The sequence below is a fragment of the Nesoenas mayeri genome (genome assembly GCF_963082525.1).
Source record: "Nesoenas mayeri genome assembly, chromosome: 1".
Lineage (NCBI taxonomy): Eukaryota > Metazoa > Chordata > Aves > Columbiformes > Columbidae > Nesoenas > Nesoenas mayeri.
In genome coordinates, this window is record NC_137541.1 from 82,738,002 (window position 1) to 82,757,182 (window position 19,181).

A 19,181-nucleotide genomic window follows, 5' to 3' on the forward strand; every position below is an offset into this window, starting at 1 on the left:
TGGCCAATCCTGTCCCCCAGAAAGCTACCGTTCAAGAGTTGAGATAGCCCTTAGAAACAGGGTGGGTCCATTTCAGGCTGGACTTCACATCTTACCACTCTCAGCCTACCAGCTTGTCACTGAAAATTTTCTCACCCGCTTCTTCTGTTTTTGATGATACATAAAACTGGATGAGTCAATGAGGGCAGACTGAAGATGGTATTGGAGACCCCTTAAGTGATACCTAGGAAAAGACATCTAGTACAAAAACCTAGTGAACAGTTCAGATGCCAAATAACATCCTCTATTCTGCCAGGGTCTTTGAAAACTACTTGGTTCTGCTGACTTCTAATGTGGAATTATCAAAGCTTGTCTTTAGACCTTCATAACCCAGCAAAAAAGATATTCCCCACACTCATGCACAAGCTGACATCTATGAACCCACTACTTCAGTATGACTTCCACAATGCCAGTTTTGGTTTGAGTATTCACCCCAAAATACAGACAGGATCTCAAATATAATAACAAGACCCAGTTCCTTTACCACCTGTCCTCACTGCAGACATAGGTCCTCCAGATGAGAGTGGAGCCGATTCAAGGTGGGCTGCTGCTGGCACATAAATACCAGTGCTGCAATACTGTGGTTTCCTCACTTTGGTATTTGTGAAAACCTTCAAACCCATTTCCTATGGGAGAGAAATCCAACATATTTTTTGGTTAATGAGTCCTGTTGAAATCTACACAGCAGACCTGACATTGGTATTTTACTGCCTCAAAAGGAGAAGCCATTACTGACTGTGGATTGGACCTTGAGATGAACTCCTTAACCCTGGGGTCTGGGTGCTTGGGTGGCTCAGACAGACCAAAGTATAAATCCCCTTTGTCTCTAGGGCACTGGTTCTTGTCCAGTTCCAGCCTAGGGGTCAGGATGAGCCAGGAAGTAGATAGTTTTCTCTCTGGAAGAAAATGTCTGTGGCTATGATGCAGCTCAAGGACTTTATTTGGACTAACTGTAATGGCACAGGATTATTTACATCCTGTTAGAACCTCACATCAAGTCAGCCTCAAAGCTTTTCCTGTAAGAAGAAAACTTTGGGACTGATCACTTTTCCACCAAGTCAGGAGCAAAGCTGGCAAGACAGGTGAAGCATATGACTCTCAGTGAACTTGCCTCTGGATAAAAATTAGTGTCAGATCATTCAGACTGACAAACCCTTCCCTTGGTATATTGCATCATGCCACAGAAGCTTAAGTATTCTCAGTCTGTCTCCCACTCCATTCCCTAACCATGCAAGAGGGCTATACCTTGAGAATGCTGTAAGTGTCGTCTTCATTCATCTCCACTACTGGAGAATAGGTGATCCCATTCAGAACTATCTTCTTCAAGGGGATGCAGTTTTCCAGGGACTCCTCTGAGAGAATGTCTGGACTATAAGGATAGTCACGCAGTCCCTTCCCTGGCAGCAAGTTATACACCTAGGCAGAAAGAGCCAGAGTATCCAGCATTTTCAGTGTCCACTGTCACAACACACAACTGAGGGAGTTGGACCATAACCATAACAGCACATACATCCACATTGCCATGGTCCTCCCTGTGGTGGGAACAGTGGGAATTTGGGAATCAAAAAAGAAATGCAGATTTGGAGATACCTCCTCTTCTGTTATGAGCAGCGTGTTACTCTGGTTATTATGGCTCAAATATATAAAAAAGACATTTTCAGTCCTTTGTCCCTACTCAAGGATTGTTGTTTGCTGCTTAGCATTGGAATAAACTCTCTTCCAGATGCTACTCCCAGAAAATTAATCCATGACTGGAGAGAATAACTGAAAAACCATCACCAAACTCACAACGGTGTTTGGCTCTGGCCAAGAGAAGCAGTCACCTTATAAGGTTTTCCTCAATGTCATCCCTATAGTTGGATAAAACTCTTAAGAAACAGCTGCTGCCCAGTTCTCATCTTTTTGCCCACCGAAGAAAGAAGAGAAACAGCACAGGACAGCTTTCCTGTGTCAGCACGGACAAGAGGGACTGTTCACTGTTTCTACCCCAGCACCAGGCTGCATTTTCTCTGACTAGGCTCCAAAGTTGCTCCACAGACCAAGCACTTACGGAGCTGGGTGACAGGTCAGCTTCTGGCTTCATGAGAAGAACACTCTTGTCTACAGCACGGACAGCACAGAGGGAGTTTGGGGAGGCTCTGAACAGCAAGTGAGCATCAGAAGAAGGCAGGCCTTCAGAAGGAGAGAAGCTCAAGTCCACCTATAGCAACAGGAAAAACTATGTCACAGATGCCCTGCCCTTGCAGGACTTTTCCCTTCAGTTGACTGCATCAGTTCTAACCTCACAAAAGCCCACAAACGCATAAACACACAGACACCTCTGTGCTCCCTCTGTGTGGCTGCAGAGCTGGGTTTCCTCTCTGCAATGCCAGACAAATCAGCACTAATGGTTCTTGACATCTTCCTACATCACAATTGCTCATAAAACTTTTGAGCCAGTTTTGGGGGTTTTATGGCCACTAGTAAATCTCATGAGATAATCGCACATAGTGATTCGATGTGTTCAGGCAGCTGGGCATGGTGTTGAACCAGGTCCACTCTCTGTACTATACGCAGATATTGTATGTGGAGAGAAAACAGGCTTGCAAAGACCTTGCTTAGCAAATTTTTCGGTAACATGAGAAGCAGTGATACCCTGGAGTAATATTGCAATATCTACTGTCTGTCAGTTCTGAAGAACTGGCTTGTTGGTTGAGGCCTCCCAGATTTGCGTGCCTTCCCTAAAACCTAACTGACAACTCTAATGACTCCCCTACCAACCTCTGCCCTGGTAGTAGTTGCTAGCATAAGTTGTCATCACCATCTAACATGATTTTGTAATAAGATAGCTGACCTGCATAAATCTTCCCTCTCCTCAGCAGTACAAACCCTCCTCTAACATTAAATGATCAAAGCATCCTCAGAGTAAATGTGTTGCCTGACAAAGTAGCATCAGCTGCCAGTCTTCCTCATGTTCCAAGCAGACCACAGCATGCCTTCTGCTGACACCTCCCACCTCTCCAGGCTGGACTCATAATCTTGAGACTGCAATAACAATATTCTTCAGGAAATGGCAGAACAAGGGCTTGTAGCAAGATTGCTGCTAGAAAAACTGTGTAGCATAGAGATAGCTCAAAGTCTGTCTTATCCAGTCTGACAACAGCTTTGAATACAGGATACTTTCAGAGAGGAAAGCAGCATCTAAGTGTGTAAATCACTTGGCTGGCACCTAGACCTTAACGCAGTGCATAGTATGACCTTTAATATATGAACAAAATGCAGGTGACCAAGCTCCAACAATAACACTGGTCTCAAGAACTCATTTAGCTTGGACTGTAGCAGGACAAGGGACTGCTTTTAGCAGTGTCCTGACTACTATTCTGAAGTTCTGACAGGAGTTTTTGAGGTTATTCTTTTCTTAGGGCTGCTCATACATCAGTCTGATCTTCTCATAAGGAATATGTGCGGCTATAAGACAACAAATGTCTACATACTCGCAGAAAGGCTTTATTCTTCCGCACTCTTTCAGTCTCGCCATTGCTATTGAAGCACCACTGTGCGTTGCTCAGCAGGTTCAGGCAAGGTTTATCTCCATTTACATACAACAGAAGTTAAAATGACAGGGTAAGATGTACAGGAGCTGAAACATCTGAAAAGTATGAGCTTCAGCCACTGGACTGGAGCTGTGTGTGTTCTATTTTTGCTCTGTAACCACATAAGCAGCCACCTCATTGCTGGAATGAGCTTGTGGGAAATAAAGTGAAATACATGGGTTGCAGAATGACATAAGACACGTGTCCTCCATTTTCTTTACCCAGGACCATCTCTGAGATCAGTGGTTGTATCTAGTTGCTAAGAGGAGTTTTATCAGTGTAGTCCCTGCTAGCACCTTTCTTCTAATAGTTGATCTCTTCCAAGCTAGTACAAATCAGTAAGCAGTGAAGCTACCTACAACAATTGATAGGTGGCATGTCCAGTGTTAGTAAATCTTAATCAATGAGCTTAGCCAGGCTAAATCTAAATAAATGAGCTTGACTATGCTGCAGTCTGACAGCTGCTCCCATAAGGATTGGACACGTACCTTATTGCTGAAACACTTTTCTACATTGAACTTGGTTGAATCAGCGATCACCTGTCTGCTGGGGGCAGTGGTGTAGACAAGCATTTCAGCCACTGGAGCAATATCAGCTTGTACAGGCAGTTGTAGCAAGAAGACCCCATTGGCTAGCAAACAAAACAAGAGCAAAACGTTACAGTACAGGAAACCTGTTCTTGGAGCAGCCAAAATGCTAGGTTTGACTTCATGCTGAACTTCATCCTGGCAATGATGAAACTCTGGACCTCCAAGTGGGATGAACTGGTGCTCACAGAGATGTGTAAGTCTCACTGTCTAGCTGAACAGTCCTGTTTCAAGTCTTGTTTTCCAGTGCATGAGCATGCTGAACTTCTGTTCAGCTTCTAAAAAGAGACCATCAGTCTGTGTCTCCTAGGAGCACTGGAGCCCCAAAAATACACTGTCAGAAGAAAGACAGCTAGCACAGGGGATTTGAGCAAATCCGTGCAAAACCTAAATAAAGGCAGAGAAAAGAAGTCTCAAACTCTTCCTGTATCTTAGAGGACATAGAGATGAGGATCCCTGCTTTTATATGGAAGCAGCCTCTATATCTGCCACAGTTGCCTAGCCTCCCAGGACAGCGACGATTTGGCAGGAGAGAGGAACTCACCACTTTCCTGGTCTAAATCCAGAATGTGGGTGCCTGCTCGCTTAATGATGCCCTTGGCCATCACCTGAATGGAAAGAGAAACTCTGCTGTGATTGAGGTTATGCATGATCCAAACCTGAAGGAGAGGGAACCTGAGAGGAGAGCAACCTAGCTGTATGCCTGCTGCTCACACCCTGCTCAGATGCTCTATGCCTTCTTGTAGCAGAATTCCAGTGCTCACCCAGGGGGTACTGGGACCCTTCTGCTCCTAAGCCAGTCCCTCCTTTTTGTGGGAGAAGAACATATGAAGGATGATGGGAAAGTGTTTAAAGCCTCCTGCCACAAAGACACAATTTCCATCTCCAGCCTCACCACAATTATCAGTGACAACCTCACTGTATGGGAGGTGCAAGCTTACCAGGTAATAAAAGACAATTTTCTTCTTCTCTTCTGTGGCCTCTGGAGTAAGGATATAGTGCACCCGGACCTCTGTGGAGAAGCCACAGCTGAGTGTCTCAGGCTTGGGCTCAATTTTGAGGAAGCTGTTACTAGGAGAGTAAAAGCGCTTTAGTTGGAGATAGCCTTCTTCATGGCGTGGAACAACCCAGTTACGGTCATAGCAGTAGCGACGTGCTTTGTGAGTTGCCTGGAAAATGAGAAAAAAAACACACATAGATCCTTAAACACAGGTGGCTGAACTGTAGCCAAAATTCATGGCCTAGCCTTAAAATTTTGGTATTTTTTGTATTTAAACAACAAGGTAGTCTACAAGAAAAGATGCATGACAGTGTGGTTGTATCATTAGCAAATCACTGGGAATTATCTCACTCCCAGAGAAGCTGGAGTTTGTCTCAAACAAGCTGAATCATATCAATTGTTTGTTTACTTCAGTTTCACCTCAAGGGCTAACACCTTGCCCTTTCTAATACCCTGTTAGTTGAAAAAGAAGAGAACCTGATTTTCATATTTCTTCTCATTATTGGTGCTGGAGAAGCGATAGTACTGTTCAGAGATTACTAGAATCACAATCAAGCTAAGGATGCTATGGAAAAGGAAGAAAAGTCTCCACCTAAGAATTCAAACCCTAAATTGAGTAGAAGTTTAGGAGCTGCAAGAGTCCAGGTCTCCTCAAAAATGAGAGCAAGGGGAATATATTTCACATTTAGAAGGATGCTCATAATTTTATGTGCCTGACATGCCCATGTTTCCTTATCTTTCTCACTATACTTGGGAATTCTTGCCTTTACCCTGCAAAATTCTGAAAACTTCAAGCACCTAGTGGTAGCTTCTGCATAGTTTTTAATTGTTTTAATCTGTGATAAGAGAATTGTAGGGAGAAGAGCAAGTATAATTCTAGGCAATCTACCCTATTCCAGGGTGAGATATTATGAAATGTGCATGCTACACACATATTGCATTTTCCACTAAAAAAAAAAGATGCTCAGCAGCACTTATTTTCCCAGATAAACAAATTCCACACCAGGGAGAGAATTTCTGTGAATGTTTCATATTCTTTATGACAAAAAAAAAAAAAAAAGGAGGAGGACAACTTAGAAATTCAGAATGCTAAATTAAACTCTGAGAGCTGCAGATTGCTTTAACTGACCACAAAGGATATTTAGATGAGACACTTGGGCAATCATCTAATTGAAAAGACAGCAAAGCACTAGCATTACTCCACCATGGGAGTCAGACCCACCCTTGAAACAGATTTCTCTAGGTAAGGCTGGTGATCCCTTGCAGCAGAATGGACTACTATGACCTCTTGACATTCCTTCTAACCCTGTATTGCTATGGCCAAGCATAAATCAAATATTTGCAAGCTAAGTGCAATTGTGACATGGCAACCTAGTTTGTTGTATGGCTATTTGCACCACACTGATGTCAAGGTCAGCACAAACAACCAGAAACAAGAAGCTAAGTGCTTTTGCATATATCATAGAAACTTCAGAGGTGTTCCCCTTCTGGCCCTGTGGGTCACTTCATCACCTCCTCTGCCCACAGGACTCACCTGAATTCCAACAGAATCGAAGAACAACATAGAAGTGTTCAAGGCAAACCGTGCCCTGCCCTCTTCATTTGTTGTGTAGTTGTTTTGCTCGCCTCCTTGGAAAGAAATCCTCACGATTTCATTGGCAATTGGAGCACCAGACCCATCCACTAGTTTCACCTGGAAGGAGAGGAATGCCTGTCACCTGAACAGACTGATAGACCACCAACCTAAGGATGTTGGGCTCATGTCAGACAAGGAAGCCTCCACTGCACTTTAAACATGCATCATCTATCTCTTTCAGAGAGAGATATTATTTCTTTGGCCCTTTCTAATCTCTGTCTCTGGGTCAGAGGAGTAAATGTGGAGACTGATATACACTCACACCCCTTAGGCCTTCTATTAAACAGAAAACAGGAAAAACAGAATTTGACTTGACTGAAGAAACAGAAGTGCAAGGACAGAGAGGTAAGCAGAATGGGGGCTGTGCTCTCAGCTGGTCTTCCCTAGTTTGAGAGCCTGCAGGGGAGAGGAGGCCCACAGGGATTAGCAGCTCTGAGGTCCAGCATCTTTGCAGAGTAGGATATGCATGGCTGGTCCAGGAGGTTCAGTAGCATGATCTTTTGGTCCTCATGGCGTTCCATTCTCATGGCTTCCCTACCTGTCCAAAGAAGGGGATTCCAGGTTTGTAGTAGGAGTCTGAATGCTCAAAGGTGATTTTGCTAATGGTCGTCGTGATCTCAGAGAAGCTTGTTCCAGTCAACTCCACTCCTGCAGGAAAAAGCATGAAGACTTAATTTTTCTCTGCCTGACCAGCATTACTTTTACTCCATACCCACCCTCCTTTGTTGGGCAAGCAATTTGTTGATGCTTCTGTCCTCCAGGTAGGAAAGCTTTAGGATTCCAGAAAAGCAAAGGTCTGGTTTTCTCCCTCATTCCTACTTGGCAGGCTGGTCTCCCTTGGGCTTATTACATGGGTCTTCAATCCAGATGATTCATACCTGTCTCCTCCTCTTTAATTTTAGCCTCTACACGGAGCTTATTCTCATATCCACTCCTCTTGAGCTGGAATAACTTGGTCTTTACCATTTCAGAAATGCAGCCATAGTTGTCTGTCTGTTGGAAGAAAACAAAGAAGACCATTGTAGTCTCATGTATATAATGTTTATCCAATTCACTGAATCCATTGCAATTTGTTGCTCTGAACTGGAAGAGAAGCCCATAACCTCACAGATTATTCCCTCTGTTGTTTTTATCAAAACTGGAAAAGCATACAAATAACTTGGCAAGACACAATTTTGAATTAATTGCAGCAACATCAGAGCAAAGAGTTTGCAACCTAGAAGATTTTTGTGTATGTGAAGTTTAGAATTCCAAACACTTGGTACAGAAGCACAGGGAATTATTCAAATGTATGCCACACAGGAATTGTTTACCGGGCATCAGGCACGTAGAATATAGCTGCTGCCTTAAAATGCACAAGCTGTATGAGTGATACATAAACCAAAGCCTGTGTATGCATAGAAAGATGACAGCTGAAAAAGTATTTCCAAAGCTTGCCACCTCTTTTCAGCATCCTCATGTGGAAGGTGGGTCTCCAAATAAAAGGGAAAAGATGCCTGGAACAGAGGTTTAGCACCACGATGTTTGTATTTTCTCCTAGCACGGGTAACAACAGCAGTGGCAGAGGCAATTGTGGGGATCATACTGTAGCAGACCTCAAGGATATCTTCTGCTTGCTTTTTTTGTCCTGGGACAAAATTGCCATTACTTCAGCTTCTGTCAGTTAAGCTAGCACTGTTACACCTGTCCATGCTCCAAACACCATTCAGTTCTGCCCTTGTAGACTTGCCAGTCTGAAGAGTGAAAAAAATGATATTTTTTTTCCTGTCTGTCATAATCACTGATGCTAAAATCTGTATTCCTTTCCTTCTTGCTCAAACCACATCACCTTTCCCCTGGTTTCTGCTCCTTTCCTGTTTCTATCACCAACTTCTGAGCCCACACACCATCTCTAGTGTAAGCCAACTCCACCTCTGCTCTCATTGCTCATACCTTTTCTATCTTAGTTCTCTTTTTACTTTCTACACTCAATCTGACCTTTTTTTTTTTTGTTTCTTTCATCTCTTTCTCCTCCATCAGCTTCTTTCCTTTACACACCTTTTTTACTGCACATACCTTGCCTCTGTTTTTTACCTTTCACATTTTGTCTTGCACCCAATCTTCTCTCCTTCTTCAGGCTTCCTTAAAAAAGGATTTAATCTGTCCTGTCTTTGCATTCACGCTTATACATCTGCAAGCTTGTTCCTACAAGGCAAGCTCAATAAACTACACTTTCTCCTATCACTCTACCCACAAGAGTAACCATGACTCACCTGTCCAGAGAACTCATCACACACTGCCTTAGCCTCTTCACCATAGCAGGTGGTGGCTGCCTGTTCAAATTTCCGGCAGACACGGAAGCTCACGAGGCCAGGAACAGGCTTCCCAAATGTGTATCTACCAGCAGGGAGGATTGAAAGAAAAACAGAGCCAATGGGAAAGTGAAAGGGATGGAAAAAAATAACTAGCTGACCCCCAGTGGAGTCAGGACTCTGCCCTAGAGATGTCTCCAGGATACAGCAGGGTCATCACAGGCAATAAAAAGTAGAAAGAAATTTGCATTTTAGGATCAGGCGTGGCAACAGAGGCAGGAGCACTGAATCTTATAGTCCTGACTATGATACTCACAGACCACAAACTGTCACTTTCAGCTTCTCATCAAGAATGGTGATCACCTTGGGCATTTTCACTGTTACTTCAAATTTTGGAAGCACTGCAGAAAAAAAAAGGAACACAGTCTATGGGGGTGGGATAACATAAAAATGAGACATGAAGGCTGTTCAAAGGCTCTTCTTACAAATGACCTGAAACACTTTTGCCTCTCAATGGTCTGATTTTAGAGGCTTCTGTCACTTGCACATCCCAAGTCAGTGAAAATCACAGGCACTCAGCCAACCACTATGCCAGGTAAGAAGACAGGATTTTTACACCAGCTAATAAAGTACAGCAGCTTCTTACATAACACCTGGGTTATCAGTCCCACAGCAGTAGGATACAGTAAAATATAAAGTTAAGTCAATAAAGGTCTCCCACAAACATATGGAGCTGGGACTGCAGCCTGGTCTCTGCATTTCCAAAGCATGTGTGTCTTAACAATTTGCAAAATAGGAAGACCCCATAGCTTCCTCACTAAATTAGCACAGGGTGGCATTACATCAAAACCCAGCTATGGGAAGGGAAGTGGATGGTGACTGTCTTGGGAGAACTAGGAGGGACGCAGGGCACAGGGACAATCTTGCAATTGAAAGAGGTCAAAGGACTTTCAACCACAAGCCAGATCATGTCAGGCCATGTAACCAGGGCTGCAGCTGGCTCAGTGGAGTGGGAAGATATGTTGGTTGCGACCATGTACAGGTGTATGTTTGGATACCACTTTCTAGCCAGGCAGATGGAACTCGCATAGGGGTGAGAGTAACAAAGAGAGGTTAAGGCACTAAAGCTTCATGCAAGCTATGGACTTAGCTTGTGGAGGAGGAAAGATAAGACCTGAATTCACAGAGAGCCCCAACCTACACCAAAAGGTCAGAACTTTGGGCCTTAGGCAGGGGAGACCCAGACTGATAGCATGACGCTTGACAGGTGTGTACCCAACTGGAGATGAGTCTGTGGCCTCTGAAAGGGGGTGAGGCTTGTGGTTACCAGCACAGACTGATCCAAGCACATTGCTCCTCCTGATGGGACCCTTGGTGAGGTGGGCAGTCAGAAGAGCCACACTGCATGGCTTGGGGCTTAGGAAGGAGTCACTCAAGTGTCACTCAAGTCCTTCAGTCTTCCCTCTTCAGAAAGGGATGATGTTTGGGAGGGAGTGGACAAAGAGACATTTTTCCAGCCATACTGGACATTCTGGCCAGATCTACTACCCTGTTCAATGAGGCTTTCAGGACCCATGGAACTGTTAGGAGCTTGAAAGTGCAGCAATAGTTACCATACTCCTCCACAGAGAAAGGATGCCGAATTGTCCTCCCGGAGGCCTTCTGTGCCACCACTGTGTAGGTCCCTTGCATAGGTTCAGAGGTGAGGTTGAAGAACAGCTGTATTAACCCTGCCTTTAACTCTGCATTTGCCCACTGGTACAGACGGTTGTTCTTTGGGTCCTACAGGTAATGAGAACACAAGGAGATTGTGAGAAGAGTAGGAGTCTGCAACAAGAACTAAAAAGCGCTACCAAAAGTGTGAGAGTAGGCTGAGCCCCAGTGTTTCAGGAGACTGCAGGGCAGGAATGGGGGTCAGTGCAGAATTGTGTGGGGAGCCCAGCCTGGGCAATAGAAGGACCTGTAACCTGGGCACAGAGTACTATTGCCGTCATATGAGTTAAAGCTCTGTGTATTTGAATTAATGTAATGGGCCTGCTTAATAGAGAAAATAGACAAGAATCATCTTGAGTTAGTTATTCTTCCTGGGTTGAGGTGCAATAGATGTGCATATGAATTTAATGTTTGTACATACCTGGACATATACCAGTGGAAACTAGAAAAAGAAGAAAGAAAACAGAATACTTAGAATGCACATTTAGACAGAATGCAAGCAACCCAGTCGAATGACCAGGGATATGACCATGTTTCAGGGAACAAGCTGGTCATCCAATGGGATAAGCAAAAAACTTCCTAGTATGGAGCAACAGAGGATTTTGAGGTACAGCTGGTAGGGAGGGCAGTCCTTTGCCTCAGGCAGAAAAGTCAGCTGAAATTACTAGCTCAGGGTAATCTGCAATACTAAGAGCATGTGTACACTGTGGCCTGCTCACTGCTGAGGTGTTCACACCAGCACTGTTTATTTGTAGTTTGTCAAACCTTTCCAAAAATGCAGAAGGCAGCCTTACACAGAAATTTGAAGAACAGGTCCTGTTAACAAGATCTGAGCAAGCCCAGGAACTGCACAACTATCCCAGTGTACTGAGAGCTCTCCCCAAAAGACACTCCTTTCCTTCCTTTCACCACATAGATGACTTAAGGCCAAACAACTAGTCAAAATGAAGGATCGTACTTACCACCTCATTCAAGGGACGAAAGTCTTTATCCAGAGAAACAATTCTGAACAGGACTGATGGAGAAAGGCAGACAGTGAGGTTCCACGGTATACTCACCAACCAGAATACATTAGTTACAAAAATGGTATAACAGAGAACAGAGCTGTTATCTTCTAAAGAAATTCCATTCACTAGAAAGCGAAGTCACACTAGAAGGCTACCCATGGAAGAAATTACATGAGTAAGAGGATGTTAAGAGCAAATCCATGGCAGTGTGAATGTCTTACTGATCACAGACAAGATAATCTCATTAATTAGGACCAAAGTTAAATTTAAATTGCCTTTGCCTACTTTGTAAGGATAAATTTTCACACTGGAATTCACATTGGTCTTCTAATTTTGCTATAACTAGACTGACTTCTTAGAAAGGATGAATGCAAGCAAATTATTTCAGCTCTTAGATGCGAGTTTGTGTTGGCTCTGGATAGACAGAGAATTCAGTGCCTCTGTTAGGACCTTTGTTTCTGTCCAGACCAAATTTAGGACATCAATGGCCTAGAAGAAATAAATGGCTTATATAGTTCTCTCTGTCTTAATTGAGCAAAATCTGCCTCTTTGAAAGCTATTTCATGGCTTAGTTTGAATTTTGGCCCTGTTCTTTGTAGGACAAATATCCAGTCTTTCTCTGATTTTAATACTGACCCTAACTGCATGGTCCCCAGTGACAGAGGGTGTGTGCGCAGGTGCCTTAAGATACATGCATGTATCTTAAGGTTCCCCAAATTGTTCCCACATGGAGCATTTAAAACCTAAGCCTCCACCATAAGGTTGCAGTTCTGGCCCCCAGTGAAAGCTGATGACATCCAGCCAGCATAGTCCAAGAGGTTTAGTACTAATTTTTGCTTCAAACACAAATCTTCACCCTTTCCCCGGTACCTGTCTGTCCAGGCTTGTAGATGGGTTTGTCTGTCTGGACGAAGACCAGGCTCTCAGAATTCTGGACCAGCACCGACTTGCGGCTCGTGAACTGCAGTGTCGCCCCCTTCACCATCACAGTGACAAATGTGACTGGTGACTGGCTATTTGATTTTGGAAGCTGGAGAGTAAGAAGCCAACTATGTTATAGGCTACCTTTAAAGGCTTCCTGAACTGAACTGGCCTTCATGAAATATGATATCTAATATAAACCTGAAGGACCCAACACAGAGTTGAGGAGAACTATAATCAGGAACAAAAGACTGATCTTTGTTTGTCCCACATTCCTACTCGTCCCTACTGCTGTGCAGTGATTGTGCAGGTATTGTGCAGCAAAATAACTGCCCCCTCTGCCACTTGATGATTTAAAAAAATTCTTACTGCCCTGACCGAAACCTTTCTGTCCGTTTCCTTTGACATTCACTGGGGCAATGGAATAATTCCCTTTCTCTTTCAGATAATGTCCCCAGTCCTTGCAGAACATCTCCTTTTCCAAACCAGACATGCTAGAATTCTATACATCTCTCTCCAAGTGACAAAATTCAGTCTTCAGCCTATATCTGATAAACCCAGACATGAATGCCAAGCTCTTCAGTGTCCTGAAAGACAATACTTCAGGACAAAAACATAATCTATGCTCTGAGCTAGATGGCCAATTTTTCTGGCTGCCCATGACTTGTTATAGTCCCTGGGGCTATCAATTACACTAAACTATTAATTTCCTGCTTCACTCTCTTTTTCAGACACAGACAATCACAACTCTATGATGTTCTCACTTTAATTCAGTGTACTATATCCACAAGGCAAAAAGTATCTGAGGTCCAAAAGCTCTACTCTAATTTGAAGACACTCAAGTGACAATCTGTGGCTGTTGAAGGATAATGTGAAGAGCCATTTGAAGAAGCTGTTCACCAAACAGCCGTCATCAGGAATGTCAATACTAAAACTACTCATTTCTCCTGGCCTCTCCTCCTCCTGTCCTAGATGTGCTTGCTTTCCAGGATTCAACATTCAGTAGCATGCTAAGGAGATCTCAGCAGTGAGATGGTGTTGAGGATGAACATGAACATACCTTTAACTAAGAGGGAAGTGAAACTACACAGTGTTACTCTGTTCATTAGTACTCAGTGTCCTTATAGTTTATCCCTAGCACAAGGGATCATCCCACAAGGGTGAGATACTCACAGAGAAAGGGATGCAGGTGAACACGTCCTTCTCTGACACCACATCATCAATCAAGCTCCTGTTTTCCCCTTGATACTCGAGTGTGGCACTCAGTGTCACAGACTCATTCAGGTGAGTCAGCTGAACACAGACCTTCTCAGAAGAATCTGTGTGTATCAGAGAGGGCAGTAGCACCATATACTGCCTAGGAAGAGGGGAGAAGCACAGGTCAGAGGAAAAGGAACAGGTAACAGGAGCTGTACAGGAAGAGCAAATAAACCAGTCTGATGATTCCAGCTTTCACTGTACAGGGAGAGAGATGCATTTTCTGGGAGTGTAACAAGTTTTCCAGCATGTCTGTAGACAGGTCAGCCTCAAAAGTAAAATACCACAGGAAATCCTCAACACAAACATCTGGAAGGGATATATTTTTCAGGTTCTGGCACAACAGCAGCTTTTCCTCCTGAGACCCCAAATAATGGCAGTGGGGAAAAGTTGATTGTCACCTTTCTCAGATGCTGTTAGTAGGATTCAGCAGCCACACAAGTACCAGTACTTCATGAATAAACACTGTTGACTGCACACTACAAACCGCCGGTAACACTACTGTCATTCCTCATGGAGACCGAAAACTGCCACAGCGTGGTGCCAGATCATAAGCAAAAACACTAGAGCAAATTCAGTTAGTTTGCAGGGAAGCAAGCTCTGCTGATTCAGGCCGAGCATGGGGTCCCTGGCTCAACTCTGTGCAGCCTCCCTCCCAGCAGAGCAAGGTGTCAGAGTCCTGCTGCTGAACACTGCATCCAGGAATCAAACCTGATCAGTCTAGTGGCAACAGTGCTCCCTTTTGGGTGGGCAAGGACTGGCCTCTGACAAGCATCCCCAGAGCAGTGAGCAGCTGGGAGAAGAGCCCCCGACACCTCAGCAGTGAGGCGGGGCATTCCCTTTAGCAGCAGCGGAGGCTCTCACACCTTTATGTCCAACTGTTGGTCTGCAGGGAGAAAGCTTTGGTCCCTCAGATCCCAACCCTGCTGTCTGCTTGCGCCACATTTGATGAAAGTGCTGCAGCACAGCCTTGCTTCGCCGGGGAGGAAAAGACATTGCCAACAAGACAAAGGAAAGAGTCTCTGAGATGTCAGGACCCCTTGCAGACTGCTTCTGCTGTACACATACACACATGCACACAACACACACTCCCTTCACATACAAACAGGGCAAAACGAGGTGAAGAATGGATGAAGCAGAATATACCTTCACAGACCTTAACAGACACAATCTTACACTGCTACATAACCCTGCAAGAGAAGGGAATTTTCATTCCATTGGCTGAGCTGAAATAACATGAATTTATAAATGAAGCCTTTTGTGGTCACGCAAGATCCATTATTTGTTCCTTTTATATATATATATATATATTTTTTTTTTTTTTTTCCTCATTGTCAATCAAAAAAACCACCCCCATCTCCTGGGCATTTCAACCTGGGAGTAGGGTAGTCAACGCAAAATGAAATCTTTAATTGTCTTCTGGAAAAGTCTGTCTCTTGAGAAAAACTGAATGTGTAAACAGTTATAAAAAGCTGCCTTTTAAGTAAAGAGGCAATTTTGTGCAGCAAAATTTTAAAAATTCTTTCAGTTCTCTGAGGCAGCAAAAGATATTCTCATAGACCTTTCCCTCTTTTTCTTTTTTTTTTTTTTTCCTGAAGCTTTGCTGATATCTCAGTTTCACAGGCTGTTTTGGGTCTCCCTGAAGCACTAGAGCTGCTGCTTGTAGAAGACACTTTACACAGCCCAAGTGTCTTTATTCCTGCATAAAGAAAAGTAGGCAGAAGAGACAAACAACAGACACAGGAATTCAACCCAGGTCTCCTGCCTGCCCACAGATCCCCCTGCATAGCTTACAGTTCTGTGGTGGGAGAGGTGTCTCCAGGAAGGAAGAAGAGGAGCAGGAGGAAGATGTTTGGTTTGATGAGCAGCCTGTGGTTCCCCATGGTGCAGAGCAGGTCGTGGTGAGCCAAGTGAACACCCAGTCTGTCCTGGTGCTGTTTGTGCTCCCCCTCCGCTCTTCGAATCAACCGCTTTATACTCTCCTCTGCAAACAGCTCAGGGACTGGAGGAGATAAGGGCAGGGGGCCAGGACCCATTCGGAAGCGGGAAGAGGTGGTAAGGAAGAGCTGGAACAAGCAGCTCTGAATCTGGGCAGAAGGCCAGAAGCTGGGGGAGGAGAGGGAGGGAAGGCTGCCCAGCAGATAGGAGCTGTCTCTCTTTTGGGGCAGGGCAGTAGGCAATGAAGGAGGAAAGGTGGTAGCTAAAGAAAAGAAGGGCTAGCAGCAGAGAATAGGGGGGAAGTCTCCGTTTCTGGTAAGGCTCCCTGTATGGAGCTGGCCAGAACGCTGGTCTTGGAGGCTTCTGGAAGAGCAGAAGCAGTTTGATGTCCTGCAAACTGGGGGTGGGAGATTGATGTACGGTTTTGGAAACAAGAGTGGGTGTGCCTAGCCACCACTTATGAGCAGGATCTGAAAACAGAGAATGCAAACTCTGAAAACCTTCACGCGCCACCCACCCTGCTCTCTTGCGCTCTCCATTCCTTGTCCCACCAGAGCTAATTCTGGGAAAGGGGGCCAGAGAATGTCTGGACAATCAAGTTGTCTAAGATAATCTGACCTTCACCCTGATGGTAATGGGGACAGTGACATGATGAGAAGCTGCCAAAAGTTCAACCTGTTAACTGCACGTAACACATTAACCAGTTCCCCAGAGCAGCAGTTGCTGTCACGTAGAAGAACAGATGTGGCCTGAGTCTTGCTTTGCCTGTGTTGTTGCTTATCCAGGTCAAGTTATTGGCACATCTAGATCAAATTATTTCCATTAGATTGAGTCCTTCCTGGTTTCATGATGTGAAAATCCATGTAATGCACTGTGATGGGCAATGTTTTGTCATACAGAGAAATTTCGTTTTTACCATCATCTTTACTATAGTTACCTTGGTCTGCAGGAGGAGGATCGATAGCTCTGGTAATTATTACCCTTGAAAGTAGCAGTGGAATATCTGTCTTACTTCTAATCCTAACCCAGACTCCAAAGAATGGAGATCTGTGTTAGAGGATGTAAATATTGATCTGAGGATTAAAAAGGGTGCAGGATTATCTGTCTGTCCTTCTCCTCACCTGTCATCATCAGAAGTTTGTTAAGCTCAGGAACGTTGGAGTTAAGAAATCCAAATGCAATGAGATAATAAACCTTCATTACAGACCTCATTCTGCCCTGCAGCGAACTGTATGGGAAAGAAAATAGGATAGTCATGCATGTCCAATTTCCTTGGGGACTGCACAAAAGAAACAGCCCAGGCTTGTGCCCTGCCTTCTCCATCTGATGCCTGAAGGTTGCTCTGCCTGCCCAAAAGAATTGTAATTAAGGAAGATCTGCCTCACCAACAGAGAAGAGAGGATTTGTACACAGGATGGTCAAAGCCTTTTTGAAGATGGCTCTACATAGGTTTGATCAGGTCAGGAGCCAGACTGAGGCAAACCTTATAGGAAAGAGGTGCAGAACTGCACACAGCAAGGGAAGCTAGGGCTGCCCTTCTGGAAAACAGCCAAACAGCCCAGACACTCACAAGTCAGCTAGTGATCATTAGAACCCTGGACAAAAATGTGCCTTGTAGCCAAAACCTGAAGAGAAAGGCTTCAGTCAATTGAGGGGGACAAGATTTTAAAGGCTTGAGAATCCCAGCAGGTACCAATGAACATTCACAGATACCAAACTGACTTGAAATCTGCCCTCAAGCTTCTTGGCCTCCGCTTCATTCCCAGTGGCAACTTTGGGCCCCAACAACCTAATTTCAAGAGTCTCTGCACGGCCCATGTGATTCAGCTTGTAGGTAGTGGTACAAACAAGGCAGTGGCAATGAATTTTCCCTCTCCTGCCATTTCCATCTGCTGTGAGTACAACTGAAAAGGTCAATAGGCTCTCTAGAGTTTTTTTACTGGATTTTGAGTGGCTATCTCTAATCTCCTGAGAAAACTTCTGCATGGTGTTGGCCTATCCATGAGGAGAGTGTGTTTTAGGGAACTCTTTCCTGGATTTCTTAGTGAGTCTGAAGTTGTGTCACTTGGCATAGCTCAAAGAGACAGGTGCTCCAGTAGTGCAAAAAGAGCATTAAGTGTCCTGTAATCTGAACCAAGAATCCTGCTGCATTCATTGATAGCATCACAGAAGTGCTGGTTGGAAGTGAGCTCTGGAAGTCCACTCTGTCACTTGATGCAGGACTGCTGCCAATGCTAGGTCAGGTCAGCTGTGACTTTGTCTAGTCAAATCTGGAAAACCTCTAAGGATGGAGAATCTGCCATTTCTTCAGTGACCTGTTCCAATTTTGCACCAATCTCTGATGAAGACATCTTTCTTCATCTCCAATTGAAACTTCCTAAGCTGCAGATGCAGCCATTGCTCCATGTTAAATCTTCTGCCCCTGCCGAGAAAGGGCACATCCCAACATCTTTGCAACTGCCTTTCAAGTATTTGTGGGCACCTATTTAATCACCTCGACCTCCACTTGGTCAGACTAAACTAGCCCAGCTTCCCCTGTCACTCCCTGTGTGTCATATGCTCCATACTCTGACCAGTTTGGTGGTTCTCTACTAGACACTCTCCTGTTTCTGCATATCACTCTTGAACTGGGAGTCAGCAGACTGGATACCATCCAAGTGCAGCCTCAGAAATGCCATTGAAAATGAGGATTGTAACTTACCTCAATCTGCTGGCCATGTTCTTCCAGTATTTATTCATCGCTGCTTACAGAGTTCATCTAAGCAGAACTTACCTCCAAGAAAATGAGTATATATCAATCAACTATATCAACGTGCTCTAGACAGAAGATTAAAAGCTCTGCCAAAGATTTTCATTCATTTGCTTTTCAAGGAAATGAATATACTTGCTTCAAATCCCTTTAGTATTGTTGCAAAAACTTGAACCCAGAGAAGAGTCATGTGCATTGTTAAAAGTAAAATACACAGTTCAAACAATGGTCAACTTTTGAGGTAACCTAATGTATATATTTATTTTACAGTTCCTGAGCATCACTTTGGTATGGGATTGAGAGGTCATGTTTGAAGAGCTAAAAAGTTAAATAGTCTACCACTGTAAAATCCTAAGGGAAGCAACTGTTGCACTATTTGCAAGGCAAACTGCACAAGCTTTGAGACATGCTCACAGCACTTACAGGCATCATGATAGCATGATTAACTGTTCTCTCACTGAGATCTCTGGT

At 44.2% G+C, this 19,181-nt stretch overlaps 1 protein-coding gene across 1 annotated transcript in view; it reads right to left on the reverse strand.

The window, feature by feature from the left end:
• LOC308040812 (alpha-2-macroglobulin-like) overlaps positions 1-16,059 on the reverse strand; it is a gene marked incomplete at both ends in the record, with an annotated part of 29,365 nt that extends 13,306 nt beyond the window's left edge. Inside the window, 17 exons of the mRNA XM_080345160.1 lie at positions 524-665; positions 1,285-1,455; positions 2,090-2,239; positions 4,100-4,242; positions 4,743-4,806; positions 5,140-5,367; positions 6,733-6,891; positions 7,373-7,482; positions 7,713-7,827; positions 9,087-9,210; positions 9,442-9,526; positions 10,739-10,907; positions 11,260-11,280; positions 11,801-11,853; positions 12,716-12,875; positions 13,940-14,123; positions 15,818-16,059. Of these exons, the coding sequence (XP_080201286.1) occupies positions 524-665; positions 1,285-1,455; positions 2,090-2,239; positions 4,100-4,242; positions 4,743-4,806; positions 5,140-5,367; positions 6,733-6,891; positions 7,373-7,482; positions 7,713-7,827; positions 9,087-9,210; positions 9,442-9,526; positions 10,739-10,907; positions 11,260-11,280; positions 11,801-11,853; positions 12,716-12,875; positions 13,940-14,123; positions 15,818-16,059 (2,320 nt within the window). The remainder of the gene's footprint in view (positions 1-523; positions 666-1,284; positions 1,456-2,089; positions 2,240-4,099; positions 4,243-4,742; positions 4,807-5,139; positions 5,368-6,732; positions 6,892-7,372; positions 7,483-7,712; positions 7,828-9,086; positions 9,211-9,441; positions 9,527-10,738; positions 10,908-11,259; positions 11,281-11,800; positions 11,854-12,715; positions 12,876-13,939; positions 14,124-15,817) is intronic.
• Between the last annotated feature and the right edge of the window lie 3,122 nt (positions 16,060-19,181).